Source organism: Mus caroli, chromosome 12 (assembly GCF_900094665.2).
Source record: "Mus caroli chromosome 12, CAROLI_EIJ_v1.1, whole genome shotgun sequence".
In the NCBI taxonomy this organism is placed as follows: domain Eukaryota; kingdom Metazoa; phylum Chordata; class Mammalia; order Rodentia; family Muridae; genus Mus; species Mus caroli.
Genome location: NC_034581.1, coordinates 69917047 through 69936314, shown reverse-complemented (window position 1 = coordinate 69936314; position 19268 = coordinate 69917047). Strand labels below are relative to the sequence as shown.

The 19268-nt window shown below is 44.9% G+C and overlaps 1 protein-coding gene across 1 annotated transcript in view; it reads right to left on the bottom strand.

Moving 5' to 3' along the window:
• Rhoj (ras homolog family member J) overlaps positions 1-19268 on the bottom strand; it is an 86108-nt gene continuing 66840 nt past the window's right edge. The window contains exons 2-5 of the mRNA XM_021178906.1: positions 18640-18698; positions 9411-9575; positions 7165-7260; positions 1-566 (exon numbers count right to left, since the gene is read on the bottom strand). Of these exons, the coding sequence (XP_021034565.1) occupies positions 420-566; positions 7165-7260; positions 9411-9575; positions 18640-18698 (467 nt within the window). The 3' untranslated portion in view covers positions 1-419. The remainder of the gene's footprint in view (positions 567-7164; positions 7261-9410; positions 9576-18639; positions 18699-19268) is intronic.

Here is a 19268-nt window from a genome sequence, read left to right as displayed (position 1 = left end):
TCCGAAAAAAAAAATGTTGGTGTTGTATTCCCAAGTTTGGTGAAGACATGAACTAAGGCCACCAGTGCAGGACAGAGTGCTTGGTTTTCCCATCATGACTCTCTGTTGGTCCATAACCGTGGGAGAGAAGATATGAAATACCAGATGGATTGTCACTTGGCTTCCAACACCTCACCAGCATATATATGGTCTGAATGTGACTCTGCATTCTCCATGCACAGTGTTCATGGTCTGGCTGGCTTAGGGCTGTGGCAGTGGCTTACAGGATGTTGAGCTGGAAAGCTGGCAGGGCACGGGGACAGGCGTTGGGATGCAGGAATTCCTTTCTGGTCACGCCCTCCTTTTTGGCTGGAGTTGGGTCACAGAGACTGGCTGCCCTCCATGCCCTTGCATGGCGGGGAGATGGGTGTCAGGCAACTTCAGATAATTGCACAGCAGCCGTGACACCCTAAGCAGCCTTTCTTTTTTTTCTTGGGGTGGAAAATGGTGAGGATGGCTTCATCAAAAACCGCTTTGAGACCCTTCTGGGTCAGGGCAGAACATTCCAAGTAGCACTGCGCTCCAATCTTAAATGCAAAGAGAGAGAGAGAAAGTCGTGAGTGCCAACCCCCTGACTTGCCAGGTTCCCATGTCTGCTTGTTCTACAGACAGCTTGTTTCCAGTCTCCTTTCATTTCTCTATGGGATGTGGTAGATCAATATTCAATTGAAGAGGCGCTTCTGTGTGGGATAAGGCAGTGTCACTGCACCTAAAGAGCAGCTAAGAAGCAGCCATCATTAATTTTTCTTGATTGGCATGTATCTCTTGGCAACACGATACCATTTGTTATATTGTTCAATATCAACTAACTTTGAAAAACAAATTTTAAGTTAAAACAATAAAACATGAAGAAATAAAACTCATAGAAGACATTCATTAATAGAGACATCTTCCTTCTCTGTATATTTTTTTATGTTTAAGTCATATGTATTTTGAACATAGGTTAGTGTTCTATTTGAATTATAACAATTGATAATTGTTAAAATAAATTATTATTGCTATTGATGATGATGAAAAGCATATGTGTGTGGACATTTTGCCTGCATGGTATATCTGCATACCATGTGCATTCAGTGCCAGTAGAGGCCAGAAGAGGACACCAGATCCTCTGGAGCTAGAGTTATTGACAGTTGTATGTTATGTGGGTACTGGAATCGAACCTAGATTCCTTGGGAGAACAACCAGTGCTTCTAACTGCTGAGCCATCTCTCCAACTCTTTGAAAATGAAAAAAAAAAAGTGATTTCATACTATGGGTTACATGAGAATTAGAAAATCCCACGGGGAATGTAGAAATCCAGGGCAGAAACTGTTGATTCTCCTTAAGAAAATCACTGGCCAGGAAGGTTGTGCTTGGCTGTCAGCTCTGGTAAAGAAGGAGACCTGAGTGTTAACTTGTCTCACAAGCTCACATGAGCCAACTGTGTCCTGAGGGCCTCTGAATATGAAGAACATCTGGAGAAACACCCACCCCCACTTTTCCACTTTCCATTTTGCAACTAACTTTGAGAAAAGCAGATCAAATGCAGAAGAAAGAGGTTGGCTGGATATTGGCCCTGGGAACTCTGGCAGATGACTGGCTGGAGAAACAGGGAGGCAGGAACATGAGGGTATTACAGATGGGAGTTTGTGGGTGGCACACAGGGATTCCAGGGGACCAGGAGAAAGCAGCTGTGACTGGTGTCCCCACTAGAATGGATGATCTCCTCCAAAAATTCATCCTGGGCTCATTTTCCTACTTTTCTATACAGTCAGAGATTTAGAGTCTTATTTAATGCATACAATGAAAGAAGCATTCTGTGGGTCAGTTGGGATACAGATGTTGGACGCTTTCGTCTGTCACCAGGAAGCTTGTAAAATGTGGAATGAAGAAAAACGTGTGGATTAGCTTAGACAAGAAAGGACGCAGCCCAGGCAAGGGAAAATGAGCATTCAACCAGAAGGAGAGAGAATTACTTTTAAATCTTTGTCTCTTGAGATGTGTGTGTGTGTGTGTGTGTGAATGTGTGTATGTGTGTGTGAGACAGTTGTGTTTGTGTGCATGTGTGTGTGAATGTGTGTGTTAGAGTGTGTGAGAGAAAGTGTGAATGTATGTGTGAGTATATGTATGTGAACATGTGTATGTGTGTGTGAGAATGTGTGTATGTGAATGTGTATATACCTGTGTGAGAGTATGAGTGTATATGTGTGTCAGAATGTATTTGTGTGTGCATGTATGAGAGTGTGTGTATGCGTGTGTGCAAGTGAGTGTTTTGTGTGTGTGTGTATCAGAGGAGGATATCAAGTATCCTGCTCCGTCACTCTCTGTCCTATTCCCTTGAGGCAGGGTCTCACTAAACCTGGAGCATGCAGCTTTGATTGCACTGGTTGGCTAGTGAGCTCTTGGGATCTGCCTGTCTCGACTCCGATGCTAGGGTTACTGGCTTCTTTGTGGGTGCTGAGGATTTGAACCCAGGACCTTATATTTGTAGATTAGGTACTCTTACATGACAAGCCCTCTTCCCATCCCTTGAGGTGTATTGTTTTTCTTATTCTATGACCTTTATACCCAGCCCAGCAACAAGTTGGCTGAGCTAACAGTCCCCGAAATGGGATTGTTGAAGAAAGGCCACATATATGAAGACTCAGTATCAAATGAAATTGTTTTGATCACATCCCGAAATTTATTTCAAAATTCTTCCTACAGACAGCAAGCACTTTTTTTGGTAAGTGTTCTTTTCTGACAAGAATGGCTATTTTATAAGTCAATGGGAAATATCAAAGGCCAGGAATTGAAGCCATCCGTGCATGATGAAAACCTACTTTATGGACTTTGTTTTGACAATGGTTTGGCCTTTAGATTTGGAGAAAACGTCAAAAACTTATTAAAAACAGGATATGAAAGAGAAGAAAAGGGGGGTAGGGAATTTTTTCCCCTAACAATGACATGAGATGTCACCTGCTGCCTTTGGAAGTTGGCACACACACATATAAAAAGCACAGCAAGTCAATGAATGTGCTTGCTTGTAATGCTTGCTTGTAGTGTGATGGCTCTGTCAGTTATGCAGAGTGGGGGAGAAAGCCTTAGAAAGTGCGGTAGGCTATTTATTGCCTTTGGACAAACTTCTCACTAATGATTCCAAAGCCCCAGGTGGATTCTGAAAATTCCAGGAGTTTGGCTGACTTCTGTTCATTCACTCTGGGACCCTGAGAGATGCTTCCTCCCTCCCCACAGCACTGCCAACCCACAGTGCTTTAGCATATTAGCCTGTCAGCCAGGGCCTCTGAATGAGGCAGGAGGAGCCCAAACTTGTCTCTTCCAATTCTGACAAGGGGAAAGATAATGAGACAGTCCATAAAGGCATTGTTGTGTGAGGAGGTTAACATAACATTTGGGTGTGCTGATCGTTCCAGGAAAAGTAGCCAACGGATTTTGGGTGTGATTTGGGATGTTCCGTGTGAGAGACACACAGAGCCCAGTTCTGAGGTGATTGTTTTGCCAGGCTCTACGTGCTCAGGGGGTCAGAGAGGAGAGTTTGTCCTGGTTCAGGGAAAGGGCACAGTCATGTTAAAAAGAATGCTCAAAAAAAATTCATTAGGGTCACCAAAGATTGAAAAGGAAAATTATGTCAAGGAAACACAGCCTTTCTTGTTTACAGCGGTGCCCTTCCCGGGTCCTCGGAGCCAAATGACTCAGCTAAGTATTTAGGACCCATCTGCAAAAGCTCAGAGACTCCTCAGTTAGGCACACGTGTGCAATCTGCAGCAGGCTTGACCAACCTGACACCTTTCAAGGAAGTAAGACAAAACAAAGGAGAGATTGAGGCTGCAGACAGAACACCTTTCTGATAGTTTCTTACAACACTTAGGGTGCATTGTCCCCAGGACTGGGAGATATGCCACAGCATACAAGATCTGATAGGAAGAAATGAAAACAAGCCAACTTGTAACAGGCCAAATCAAGAGAGACAGCAAGCTAATACTTTCCCCTTCCTTTGACTGGGGTGGGGTGCACTGAAGAAGCACAATAGTGTCTAGAAGGGTTGGGGACTGGAGCCAGGCTGGCAGCACTCTTGCCTGCAACGGACAAAGCCTAGACTTTGAGTCTCAGCTCTGTATAAAATCAGATGTGCTCTTATATTTTTGGTTGTGAGCCTAGCCTTTAACGGCTGAGCCATCTCTCCAGCCCATGGAAGGAGTTACAGAAACAAAGTTTGGAGCTGAGACAAAAGGATGGACCATCTAGAGACTGCCATATCCAGGGATCCATCCCATAATTAGCCTCCAAAGGATGACACCATTGCATACACTAGCAAGCGTTTGCTGAAAGGACCCTGATATAGCTGTCTCTTGTGAGACTAGGCCAGGGCCTAGCAAACACATAAGTGGATGCTCACAGTCAGCTATTAGATGGATCACAGGGCCCCCAATTGAGGAGCTAGAGAAAGTATCCAAGGAGCTAAAGAGATCTGCAACCCTGTAGGTGCAACAACATTATGAACTAACCGGTACCCCAGAGCTCTTGACTCTAGCTGCATCTGTATCAAAAGATGGCCTAGTCGGCCATCACTGGAAAGAGAGGCCCATTGGACATGCAAACTTTATATGCCCCAGTACAGGGGAACGCCAGAGCCAAAAAGTGGGAATGGATGGGTAGGGAAGTGTGGGGGAGGGTATGGGGGACTTTTGGGATAGCATTGGAAATGTAATTGAGGAAAATACGTAATAATAATAATAATAATAATAATAATAAATCAGATGTGCTGATACCAGCAAGAGGTAGAGGCAAAAGGATCAAGGTTATCCTTAGACAGATGTAGAGTTCAAGGCTTGGGCTACATGAGAATGTTCTGAAAACCCAAACAAGAAAACCAGTAGCTAGAAGGAACAGAGGCAAATGTCTTCCCAGCTGCAGGCAAGCCTGAGGGCAAACAGGCCAACAGGGATAGCCTGCAGAGCCAGAACTTATGATATGTTAGTTCATGGTGGTGCCACAGGAATCCAAGGAAGTAAGACTTGTGCTAATGCATTTACAGGCCCAAGAATTGGCCCTAACTTGAGGAGATGAGGTGCATCCATCCCTCAAACCAGAGGAGGGAACCACTCTGCTCTACTGGTCCTAGAAGTCTTTGCAAAAGGAGTACCAGACTGAAGAATTTGTTTACAGACTCTAGGAAGGAGGCAGAGAACACTGTGGCCAGAGCATCAACTCAGACCCTCTCTCTGCCGCTCACCTCTCTAAACCTCATTTCCCTCTAGGAGAGTTTGGACAATAATGCACACACTGCAGAAGGTGCTTCAAGGATTAACTATGGGGAAGCCTGTGACACGCCCAGGACCAGATCATCACTACATAAATGCTAGCTATTATAATGAAGTATCTGACAGAGGAGCCGAAGACTGAGAACCTAAAAAATGTCTCTGTAATTACGTCACAAAACCAGTTTTAAAAAACCAAAACCAAAACAGTCTCACTCGGTCTTCTTCTCAATTGGCTTTCATATGCTCAACATGATTGTAAACCAGAGAGCAGTTGCTAGGAGAGGGTGTCAAAAGGTAATCAAGCGATGAGCCCAGCCACTGTTCTTAAAATAAAGCTGAAATGAAACCGGAGGCTTTGGGGGTGACTCATTATCACAGGGGAAACAAAACAAAACAGAAACAAACAAACACTAAAAACCCTGAAAAGCAGCTTTCCAAGCTCAGAGCGAGGCTAGGAAGTCATCAGATGAAGGCAGGGGCAGTCCCAGAGGCAAGGAAGGAACACAGAGAGCAGGCTACTGCAGAAACAGTGGGCTCTCCTGCCAGGAGCCACATACAGTTACACACACTAACATGTACGTTAGTGAGAGCATCTGAGGTTGGACGTTGGAGGAGAAGCTGAAGATCCACTCATTTTCCCAGGGGCCACACACATGGCTGGAGAAGACAGAGGGGGTGAGGTCTCGGTGCCCAGGTGCTGGCGCTCAAACAGCTGGATTCAACTGTGTCTGTGATTTAGGTGTGCTCGTCTCCCCGGGGGCATCTCTTCACCTCTAAGAAACTTAGGGTGCCAACGACTCCTTAGATGGCTTACAGGACTGTGGCAGAAGTAGGAAGGGCTCAAACATCTGCGTGGTGTCCTTATGCATTGTACCCATAAAACACCACAGCCAATCCACTTCCAGAGAAGGTGTCATATGCCATTTGAGACCTTTAAACAAGTTTTAATAAGAGAAATCCGATTATCTATCTATCTACCCACCCATCTCTCTCTCTCTCTCTCAAGAGTAATTTGTAGTTAATGTTACTCTTGACTGGTTTGGAGAAGGAGACTAACTGCTTATGGGCATACATTTTGCAGGGTTAGTTTCTTAGAAAGTAAAACATTAAAAAAATTAAACTCTCCTGCTTGGATTGATGGACTAAATCAAGGAGGAAGACGATTCAGAATAGAGAAATATGGCCCTTAAGTCTCCTTCTGCACATGCATCCATTATAGTGGCTGCTCTGCTCATGTCGTGATGACAACGGGCAGGCAGAGATTTGGCGTCTGGCAAATACATTTTGAAGTACTTCTGTAGCAAGATCACGGTTTATGGCTGACTCTCCGAAGTGAAGAATGGTCAGAGGGGGTAATTCCAGCTTCGCTCTGTCAGACAGCCACTTAGATTCCTCACCCCGTTACCCTCCGCTGTGTGTTACATTTCCATATGCTGTTCGTAACACAACCCAGACTAAGTGGCTATTCATTATAGGACGAGAAGGATTAGACAAAGAGAACCTTGCCAGATTTCAAGTCCAATTCTCTACCTGGAAAAAAAAAATCACAAAACACCTCATGTGGGGTCATTTAGATGAGTTACACTGATAATAAACAGGGAGGTTTACAGATGTACGTCTAATGGTTCCCCATAATTCATGCTAAATGTGGCAAGTCCATGGTCTAGACACTGCTGGAGCAAAATGTAAGTGCTTAGCTTTTGAAACTCTTGAAGTTTCTTAATGAAAAACAGAAGGGGCCGGCGGACAGAAACACTCTCCAAAATGGTTCCTTCTAGCTCTTGTAGAACAAGGAAGAAGTTCGGAAACACCTTGCAGTTTAAGGCAAGGTGTTTCCTCGGTTAGCTCACCCATCCCTGAACACTCGATTCAAACGTGATCATACCGCTTTCGCCAGCTTCACGCCGTGCTCATAGGTGAGGGGCTTCTCCTTCATGTACAGCAGACGCGCCAAGGTTTTGGGGTCATCTCGGAGATCAATCTGGGACAAAGATATGTTTTTTGTTTTGTTTTGTTTTGTTTTGTTTTGTTTTTTGTTTTGTTTTATTGAGACAGGGTTTCTTTCTATAGCCCTGGCTGTCCTGGAACTCGCTCTGTAGGTCAGGCTGGCCTCGAACTCAGAAATCCGCCTGGCTCTGCCTCCGGAGTGCTGGGATTAAAGGCATGCGCCACCATGCCCGGCTTGGGACAAAGATATGTTAACTAATTTCGGGCATTATCAGTTACTTTTAAGTGGAGACATAACATAGGACCGTTTCCCACTTTAACCGCTCTGACGTTGCTGGATATTCCCCAAGAAAACAATATATACGCAGATGCCATGTTTGAGAGTTTGAAGTGATTTTTCTCCCTCTCCCTCCCTTTCTTCATCCCTCCCTTCCTCTCTTCCTCTCCCCCTCCCTCCCTTCCTCACCCCTCTCATTGTTTGAGACAGGGTTGTCTCTGTGTAGCTCTGAATGTCCTGGAACTCACTATGTAGACCAGGCTGGCCTCTAACTCACAGAGATCCACTTGCCTCTGCCTTCCAAGTGCTGGAATTAAAGTCATGTGCCCAGCTTTTTTTTTTTTTTTTTAAACGTGGACACAGCAGGGTGGCAGTTACCCTGGGTGCTGAGAACATCCTCCAGTGGCAAGGGTACCTTTCGGTGGTTACTCGTTTGGCTGTGACTCATATTACTTATTATACAATATTTTTTGTGGCTTTGGCTCCATTGTTTTTTATCCTCCCCACCTCCCAATCAAATCTTGACCTTCAAAGGGTTGGAGATTTGCTACCTGTGAGACCTTTTCAACAGGTACCCAATGGACAGGGAGGCCTTGCAGGGGAGTCCCAGTGAGGAGAGGCCAAGGGTTTCCCATGTGAAGCAGTAGAATACCTCTCAGGGGCAGCAGCTCAAAGACTGGACACTTCACTATTTGCTATAGTTGCTGTCACACACTGCCATGTATGTGGGCCCACAGGGCTTGCTTCCTGAGGGAAGTCAGTGTAGTCACACTAGGGCTCCATCAACTGCAACCATGCTGATGCAAAGTCATAGTGTTAAGTTCCCATTTGTTTTTCTATTTCTCTTAATCATTTGACTGAGTGACTATTCTAAATAGACTCAAGTCACAACGAGGGCTTTGAATGGCCAGTGACATATTTTGGCAGCGTGATCTAGCTTTCTCATAATGGATAGGTATTAATATTTACAATGAAGGTTAAAAAAAACGCCTTCATTTAAACAAATAGTTATCGTTCAGGGCAGAAACGTGACTTGTACTCAGATGTGTAGATAAATGAGATCTGTGTTGTATCTAAGTGGACACACATAACTCCCATGTGCCCGTGCTGTTTTCAAAAAGCATCTTTCTTTCATTTACGGTTTTAAAACAAATGTTTCTCTTGGTCAAATAGGACTCAAAATAAGAAATCAAAAGTAGTATATGAAGCTGATAGAAAGCCCTGCAGCCATAGTATGGTCCTGAGATCAGAACACTAATGCAGATTTTTAAAACAGCCAAGAACTAAAGCTATTTGAACAATGAATAGTTCAGACCGTCTCAACCAACAGGAGGCTTATTGATGGAGATTCAAGCTGAGGGACTTTCTCACCTTCCAAACACGTTCAAGGCCTTGACACTTTATACGTGTTGCTTTTAAATATGAGTGTTTTAACATCCCTAATACCTGGGTGACTAAGGAGCTATGGAAATTCCGAGCAGAGAGTTCCTTTCTTCTCCAGCAGGGCCATCAGGGAGGCCTGTCATGATATGCCCTGTCTGAATCTAGGGTCATTTGAACCCACACACCTATTTTGCTGTATTGAAACAATTGTGTCTAGCTTAAAAAAAAAAAAGATCAGAGAGTATGTACAATTGATGCTCTTGCTTCATTCATCAATTCAGGGCCGGGAAGAGTATCTGTTAAATACATGTTTTGTTATTTAGAAAACAAGCTGTGAGCCTAACCTTAGAGGCCAGATCAAAACGTTCTCCTTCCTATTAAATATAATTGCGCACCTTCAGAACTTCTCCTCACCGATGCGATATGTCTGAGCATCTGTCCTGGTGTTTGATAGAATACAGGGTTCTCCTTTCTTTCACACCTTCCGTCACCCTCTCCCACCCTTCCATCACCCTCATTTCAACCTGGGTTCCGATGAGCACATAAGGCACATGAGGCATGCAGTCCTTCAGTTCCGGGACCCACTCCTCCTGAACGTTGTGGTAAGAGGCTGGGTTTACGACAGAGAAGCAGATGAGAAACACATCGGTGTTGGGGTAAGAGAGTGGCCGCAGCTGGTTGTAATCCTCCTGTGGGAAGAACAGAGGAGCGTTATCGCAGGTTGCAGAGCCTCTGTGTGGATCTTGGGACTCTTGCAGGGAGAGACCACAGTAGCAGCTGCTGCACTGACCACAAATTTCCCATTTCCAATCAACCTAAAAAGACTTAACCAGCTTTATTGGGGTAAAATTTACACATACAAATTTTACATCAGAATGTCTACCCACTCACTTCTCCTTTATAACTGTCTGTATATTAGTTTAAGGTCTAGCCATCATGTTTTGTATCACCACAGATAGGGGGAGTTAGCAAATCCATCTCCTCACAGAGTTATTGATTTTTAATGATGAAAACACATAAAATCGCCTCCCAACACATAACCATTACATAACCACACTTCCTTCCAGCTGTATGTGAATGGTAGCTTCTAGAATTTGTCATTCCTGCCTAATGGTAACCTTGTGCTTTGACCGATATCTCCCCACTTCCTGCCCCTTCTTGCCCCAGTAACAACCTGTCTACTGTGCTTCTGTGTCTTCAGAAACTCCCTCACGTAGACAGTACAAGGAGGGATAAAGGTCTCCCGGGACACTGGTGTTGCATTGTCTGGAACATGTATTTAAATTAGTGGGTCATTGGCCCACGGATATCTTCAACAATTAGACATTGTTTTTAAATTGAACACAGAGAGTAAGCTAAACTACAAAACAAGTATCATTGCCAAATGAGATACCTCTGTTGAAGAATTATGTTTGGGACTTGTTCCTTAATGTACCCCAGTGCCACAGTGTGGTCAAGTTAAATGCCAGGTGTTTAGTGGCCAAGGAGTTTTAGGACATTCAATAAATAATCATTCTATATTTTAATAGAATTTAGCAACATATAACCAATAGTAATAATAGTAATGTGTGCTTAAACATTTCCTCTTATATATGTGTCCATACGCCACATACATCACACAGTTAGACACGTTAATACATACATTATACATATGCATATGTGTTGTGGAACACTGACCTCTGAGCCATTCCTACATCATGTGATTACAGGGAAACCTTGCAAGACCAAGCCTGTCGATGAGCCCTCGGCTTTTCTGTGGGCTTTGACTTCAGTGGCTTTCTTCAGGGCCGCATGGAGAACTTTTAGAAAATTGTTACACGTGCTAAGACCCACAAGTGACCGGATCTCAGACATTACTTGTTACTCTGCCATTTTGTCTTTCCACTCAGATCATCACAAATGGATCCGGAGTCAGTTTGATTGGTTTTCTCGTCCTCTATCTATACCCCGTCCATAGCAATTAATTTTATGAGAAAGAATCCTGTACTGATTGGTCGGGTGGAGCCTGGAGTGGAGAAAGCTGATTTGTGCTTAGCACCATCATCTTCACCACCAGAGCTTGAGTCTGGGGATCGTTACCAAGGACCAGGTGCTATTACAAGAAGTGACTGTACTATCCTGGAGTTCGCGCAGGAGCACTAGACAGAGGGCACCCTCAGCCTTCTCTTTTCACAGAAGAGGTCAAAGTAGAGATGTCCGTAATGGACCAATACAACCTTGAGTTATTGAATATCGAGATATGTGTGCATCCTGACCTGACTTTTGTTTGGGACTGTTATCGCCATATCTCGGGACTTTAGACGGCAGATTAAGATTTTTTTTTTTTTTTAAATTTGGCTATCTAGGAATCTATTACTGCGGGAATGCATTCTTTTACAGAGTGCATTGACCCCAAATAGCCACAAGATGGCAGCAGACACTGTATATTTAAAATCTCAATGCTTCTGCTCCCTCTATACCCAACAACCAAACCAAAACAACCGATTAGCCTGGATTAGCCAGGCAAGGGAGGAGCTGATAACGGGTGGTCTGACTGATAGTGTTTATTTTCTCCTTGATTTGCTAGCCATTGAATAAATGCTGCTTAGAAGACAGAGTCGGGGAGGTGAGAGGTGTGTTCATTTGCTCAGGTCCCCGCTGCAGGGCTTTCTGGTGGTTTCAGCTTCTGGGCTTCACCGTGCTCCGGATTCTAGATTTCTTTGCGTTAGGACTTAGTTCTGCTGCGTCAGTCTATTTATTTACTGGACGTGTGGCTCTGTCAAGGATGCCGCGGGGACTGTATAAGGTGATTAAGAACCGGGAATCAAGTCAGGGAATGAGAATGAAAATACACAAATCAGTTCCACGGATGCGAACCGAGGCTTCTGCCCCTTTTAGTTGCTCTGGTAAGGCAGAGTATTTTTATCTGACCGAACTGGAAAATTCCGATGTCAAGTCCAGGCGATCCTCTACATCCGAATTCTTACACTAATTTCCAAAGGATGGTCCTCAGACCAGCAGCACAGGTATCTCTTGAGAGCTCATTAGAGTCTCAGAAGTCTAAGGCTTAAGTTCCTGGGGAATCCAAGCCCTACACGCCCCAGTCAGCCTAAAACAGTTTCAGGGTCTCAGGTTACCATACTCCCTTCTTCCTGCCGTCAACCTTGCACCTCTCAGAATCAACATCCATCAACAGGATGGTAGAGGAAAAGTTACTTTCCACGAAGGTTTATGCCTGGCAGGCGGGAGCTTACCACCCTTGGTTGTGGCTGAGGCTAGGAAGTATGGCAGAAGCCCAGAATTAATAAAAAAGAACTTGGTGACGTCAAGAGGTTGCATTTGAAGCCATACCTGCTGATGGCTTGAATGAGTTCTGTGGCGAAGTACACTTGGAGTGTAGATTATGTTACGTGTGAAGATGGTGCGATCAGCCGCGAGGAAGGGCTAAGTGGTCCTTTTGGCACTGAGGCCCCTTCTACTGCGTCTCTGAGTAACCGGTGCCTGGGTGTTTTCTGAAGAGATGGTGTGTTAACTCATAAAAGCCACTAGATAGTGCTTTGGAGGGCCAGGATGGACACAAGAGGACTTGGGCTAAGGTAGGGTAGGTAGGGATTAGGGGCCATGTAGGTTTTTGAGTATCTGTTTTCCCTTTGCACAGAGGTGGGACAGACTGGTCAATTCCCAGGGCCCTAAAGATGTTCTTGAGCAGGTTCATCACAAAGGGACAGTGCTGGAGCCATGAAGCCATTAGCTCCCCTTGAGTTCGGATCCCTGGGAATTCATTGCACAGCGGATTTATCCTCAGCTAGGAGTCTGGTGCGAAGCCGAGAATGCGCATGTCTGGTAAGCGCCCAGGACCTGCTGTCTGTGTTGTAAGGAAAGCAGCGCTGAATTCTGCCCGGTGCTTCACGATCCAAGAGGCTGGGAGTAGAATTCTGCTTCCTTCTGTTTGTGAGCTTCCTGCCATTTATCCCAGGTTGTCGGCACCAGCTCTGGTTTCCATATTCTAAGTCCAGCTAGTCTCGGAAAACTGGACACGGCAGGAGCTCAGGATGTTGCTCAAGAGCGTGAAGGGTGGAGATGAATTCTCTGGATTCAAATCCCTACCCCGCCCGTCACTTCTACTTCGGTGTAGTTTGTGAGTTCTTGTTGTCTCAATTTCTTTATCTGTAAAGTGTAAAATGTTCATTCGGTTGTGAGAATACAATGCTTTAATATGTGGGACTCATTGGATTGATGCTTTGAATACAGTCAGCGCTTAAATGATAGAGTGAAAGGGTCCATCCTTCATTCAAAGCCAGCAACAGCTGCAGGTCCTGGAACCCCGGCCCCTATCCCCATTGGATACCAGGGATGACCCTGAAATTCACTTTTCTGATCTCTAAGTACTAATGAGACCCGAATATTCGTGAATTGTGATTGCATCTTTTAGTCAACGTCCTTTCATTCATTCTTTTTTTCCCCCCAAATCTTGGGAAAGCTAAGGACCCATGGGTCCTTAGTTACTTTTTACTAACAGCATCGTTGTAAGGGCAGCATCGTCCAAACAGCACACTCCTAGAAACCACGCTGAGAAAGTTTGAGTTGCTTATTGAGAGAAAAAGATTTATTCTGAGGTTTTAGGCAAACTTTCCATAAAGTGTTGACGCCAGACCCTGTGCGCTCCAGATGGCCCTGTTGGCTCAGCCAATGGCAGAAGAGGAAGTCTCGTGTGCTTCCAAGTGGACCTGGGGTTACCATTAATGAGCCCCAGCTGTACTTCCCTCCTGCCGGCTCACATGCCTCTGAAGAAGACACTCTGTGGGGAGAGAGGAGCTTCACAGATCAGGTCTTGGTGAAGCTGTGTGGTCGCAGCCTTGAGCCGGGCCAGCGCTTCCTGCTCCCACAGCCATTGGTGGCAGCTAAGCTGCCCTGGGCTGTGATTTGGCGATGAGAGATACCATCCAATCCTCACACAATGTGTAGGCCACCTTATGTCTTGAGGGGCGCATGTGCAGGGAACTCAGGCTCACTCTGATGAGAAACCGGCACCTGCTTAGGTGAATAGCAGGACGCACTCATCCCCTCTGGCAGTGGCGCTAGTTGCTACTTCTGCGAGTGCTTGCTGTCTTTGAGATACACCTACTCGAAGTGTGGTCCAAGAGCAGGCTTTTCTCATTATCATTTGTTTGGGTGAGGGTCCATGGAGAAGAGGGTAAGATGCCTCACCATCATGGCTGATCCGCTGCAGACTCAGAGGACACCTCGCCCCGAACATTGGCCTGGGAAACCCCTCTCACACTCTACTCTTCCACAGGCCACGCGAGTTCAGGCTAGGCTCAATCCTCTCCATTCTGGCGTCATGCTTTCTCATGGCATGTGCCAAACAAGCCAGCGGGGCTTAGAATACATCTTAGAACTCCGAGTCTCTTCCAGTAGCGGAGCCAGGGATCTGAGCGCAGGAAGCACTTTCAGAGAAACTGTCACTCATATTTGACAAGGAGCCCGAGTCAGACAGGTGAGCTGGCCTGACATGAATAGATTATAGATTAAGCTGGAGGAATGCCTGTTGCTTGCTGGGTAAGCTGAGGGGTAAATCCCTTACTAAACTTGCTTGATTTTTTTTTTTTTTTTGGACAGGATTTTCTCTGTGTAGCCCTGGCTGTCCTGGAACTTGCTCTGTAGTCCAGGCTGGCCTCGAACTCAGAGACCCACCTGCTTCTGCCTCCTGAGTGCTGGGATTACAGGTGTGCACTACCAACACTTACGTGTTTGAAATTCCATCTGAGTGAATTCTGAAAGAGATTTTTTTTTCCCCTTCAAAGTGCCCCATTCAAAGCCCAAGTGGTAGTTTGTCTCAGGAGTCTGGGGAGGAAGCCAGCTCCCAAGTGCTGGCAGCATATGCATGGCCTCATTAGCATCCTTAGCAAAAGCTTGGCTGAGCTGCCAAATGGAGAGTCTTGAGGCTAACCCTGCAGCCGCCATGTTGGAAGCCGAATGGTGGAGGGAGGCGGCTAAACAGTTTTGCTCAGGGTTGCTTCCTTTGAGGGTGGGGATAGCAACTTCCTATCACTGATCTTTCAGAACGATTTTGTTTCTTGGGTTGTTCTCAATGCCCGCCTCACCCCACCCTCCACAGTTAGCTCAGGACAAAGGTGAGGGCACACCTCTTTGGGTTATTCTTGTAAGACAATCTAATTACCCAGATTAGATAGAACGAGATAGCTGGGTTTAGAGACTCATGGCCATTGTGTGTTTGTGGGCTCCGGATCTACCATTCTGTTCTGAGATCATTTCTCTTTCCTTATTTAGTGATAGACTCAGTGAGTAATTTTTAATTAGTTGTAGGTATTCCTTGTGGCTTCAGTGACATTTCATAGAGTGTCACTGGAGGCTACACTGTACTACTCAGAATGGGGACTGGAACTTTTGGGACAAGCCTTGTATGATGGCTACTCTTGGTTGTCAACTTGACTACATCCGGAATTAACTAACAACCAAGTGGCTGGGTTCACCTGTGGAGGATTTTTCTTAATTAAATCATTTGAAGTGGGAAGAGCCACCTTTAATCTGGGCCACAGCTTCTGCTGCCAGCCTGGAGAAAGGAAGCTCCCTGTTTGCCTGCTTGCTCTTGTTCACACGGCAAGTCTGTTCCTTCACTGGCATTAGAGTCTACTTCGGTGGGATTCTGGCATCTACTGAAGAACAGTGGAGATATCCAACCTCATGGGCCTGCTGGTTTCTTGGACCTTCTGTTAGTAAACATCCATTGTTAGACTAGCTGGATTACAGCCTATAAGCAAGTCTATTAGTTAAATATAATAAATAATAAATATGTGATATATGATGTATGATATATGATATTATATATTTGTTCTATCTGTGTTGTTCCTCTAGAAAACCCCGACTAATACACCTTCTAAATTAAATTTGCTGTGAAGCTTTTTGGCTAATTTGTAGATGTGGTTATTTTGCTGGGAATGTGCTTCATCCATCAAAGACTGAAATTCATCGATTTGGGGCTGGGGTGTGAGGGCTTGCATTTCTCTCTGTTGTGTTTTTGAGACAAGGTCTCATGTAGCCCAGGATGTCCTTGCATTTCCTGCGTAGCTGAGGATACGGTTACATTTTGGCCCTAGCTGCCTTCATCTCCCAAGTATTTCTTGATGCGCATTTCTAAGATGCTCCACGTATGAGCAACGCTGCTGGTTAGCCATCCGCACTTTAGGGGAAAATTCCCAAAGTCGTGACTCTCAAAGTGTGCTGTTCAGGGTAGCAGCAATGGAAACTTAGCATAAATGCAAATTCTTGGGGCCCATCCTGGACTTGTAGAATTGGAAACTGTGGGGTGGAGCCCTGTGGCTGAGTTTTTAACAAGCTCTGGGTGGTTCTGGTGCCAGGCTTAAGTTTGAGAATCATTGTTCCAGAACAGGAATGGTGGTGTATCCTTTGCTGTAGTGTGCTTATCCCTGCATTTAAAATCTCCCACTGCTGAAAGGACTCCCTTGGGTCTTGATTCAAACTTTATGGATTAATTACTGCAGTTCTTTCAGGATTTCTTGAAATTTATCTCTCAAAGTCCTTAATCATAGACCTGGAGGCCCAGAAGGAGTCTTCTGAGAGGTTCTGATTTCCTTTCTCCATGCTTCGTGGATTCGTGCTCCCCTGTGAACGTTGTCTATACAGAGACTTCAAAATACGTGGAGAAAAGCATCCAGGTGAGAGTTAAGGGGAAGAAATAGCTTGAACCTATTTGTTATTACATTTTACAACACTTCTCACCCTGTGTCAGAGGTCGGGGCCGCCCTACATGCTTCAATTTCAAGTTGAAAGGTATTTTCACAATATATTATCACTTCCACTCTTCCATGAGTTTTTTCCTTCTTCTTCTTTTATTTAAAGGGCAGGGTAATGGGAAATAATAACTCAACTCTACAAAAGTTTTTAAATGGTCTTCTTGGATGTGAAATGAAATAGAGATCAAGTGACATGGTTCTTGGGGCAACTGATGCATAGGACCCAACAACGGCTGTGGGCTACAACAGAAGCATGGGGGAGCTGAATGGGCAGAGGTTTCCAGAGCTTTCTAGGAAGGCAAGTTTCACAGTATGAAAGAATCCCAGTTGCATTGGGCTTTGCAAGCTGGGTTGTACGCACTCTATACATTGCGAGGTTGTAAAGGGTGGAGACGCCCTGCTGATTACGGGAGTGAGCGAGAGTAGACAGTTCCAGCTCCCAAATCCATGGACCTCATGTGCTGAGATGTTTTCTGGTAGGAGCTACACTCTCTTGTATCAGAGGTCCCAAGTTGATTTTTCCCCTTGAGTAACTGTGGGGACATATTTTCCCTAGTTTTGTTTCTGTTTCTTGACATTCATGGGAGAGGTCACCCTACTCCTTAGTTCTGACAGTGTTGTTTTGTTTGTTTGTTTTTTAACAGTCATTTGGCTATGAGTAGAAGCTGGAGGGTCCTGGGATGGAGCCTTGGGTCTGATGCTGGGCTATCCAGACTCCCTGCCCTGGCTGGAAAGCCCAGCTTTGCTGTCTCACATAAACTTGTCAGTGGTCCTTGCAAATGCACACTGAAAACCTTGAAGAGTTTCCATTTATTTATTTTCTAGTAGAGAGCTTTCAAGTTGAGCAAAATGATATATCTCTAGATAATTGTGAGAAAAGGCCTCCGCAAATGCATAGCTCTTAACAATTACCAAGGAACGCACAGTGGGAAATACCACGGTCAAATACTCACGCCAAAGGACTTAAGCTGTATAAATTTGGACTGACTGAACAACCCGCTGATTTTGACCTAAATAAATGATTCAAGACATATGGTAACACGCTCTATCCAAGAAATTAGGCCACAGCCATCCATGGCTCATCCACATCCCCTCCTCCATCCCGCGAACTCCTAACACTGGATGTTTTCCACAGCCCCGTGTGAGGTTCAGGAAAAGGCAGTTACCAGGTGCTTTCACCCAAGGACAGCCATGTGCAGGTTCACTGCTGGGGATTCAAGTCCATGCCCTTCCATTCTCAAACCTGAAGAAACACTTGTAACACAATAAGAATATTTGGGGAGTCTTAGAAACTTCAGTTTTCAGTGGTTTGGGGTTGACCTTCGTCATTGGAACGTCTCCAGACCCCTGCTTTCCTTTCAGAGATTAATCAGTCTTATCTGCCCCATCTCTTTTTGAACTTTTTCACAGTTCATTAGGTAAATCAAGTAAAAGATAGGCGAAGAAAATAGCGTGGGGAAAAAAAGGGGTAAAACGACAGTTTGTAAAATAGATTGATTCGAACATCTTGGATATAGAATAGGTTTGGGTTGGAGGCAATTGAAACGTTTGGCTAGAAATGATATTTTGAGTATTGATGGTTCATCAGTGTTTGACATATCACCAGTATCCTGGACAATGATTTAAGGTTATACACACACACACACACACACACACACACACACACACACACATATGTATGCATGTATAAATTATATATATGCCAGAATATGCAGTACAGATATTTAAAATTAATATATGATGTATGAATAAACATATACATTTATGTATGTTCATATAATATATTCATATATATGTATATATGTACACACACACACACACACACATATATATATAAAGAATGCACATTTGGGTGTCATTTGGGTAGAAAAATCTATGGGCCCCAAATGATCAGGATGAGAAATGCCTGCATTGTTAGCTTTTGGATGAGCCAAGTGGACCATTTTTCTCCTACATCCCCTTCCTCAACCCTTAAAGAAACAAGGCAGTGAGCTCGTACCTGTCCTGCGGTGTCGTACAGTCCAAGCAAGTGCTGCTTGCCTCCCACTGTCACGGTAACTAGGGGAGAAGAGAAGAGAATTCATAAACACAGGCTTCAATTGGCAGAACGTCTCATGCCAGCGTCTCTCTGGGCAGGGAGGATGAGCATATGCCTCGCTGGTGTAGATTCTAAACCGAGTTGACAGCACGGTTTCCAAATGAAAGAGAACCTTGGGCTGCCATGGCGGCAGATGGTCTGAGCCACCTCCAAATCTCTCAATGGAGATGGATAGTTTTGGTGTTCCCCGAGTACTCTGTAGACTAGTAGGTGACCTTTTCTAGGCTCTGCCCTATGAAGCTCCGGAAGGAAAGGATGCTAGGTCCCTTTCTGGCTTGGTTATCACTATCTTTGCTTTGGGCTACCTCTCAGGATACAGAATTAGGTAACAAACCATTAGAAATCTTGGTGTTCTTGGAGCTGAGGAGACAGTTCTGTTGGTAAAGTGCCTATTGTGCAAACATAAAGACTTGACTTTGGGTCCCCAGCACCCATGTACCTACAGACACGCTACCACACACACACACACACACACACACACACACACAGAGAGAGAGAGAGAGAGAGAGAGAGAGAGAGAGAGAGAGAGA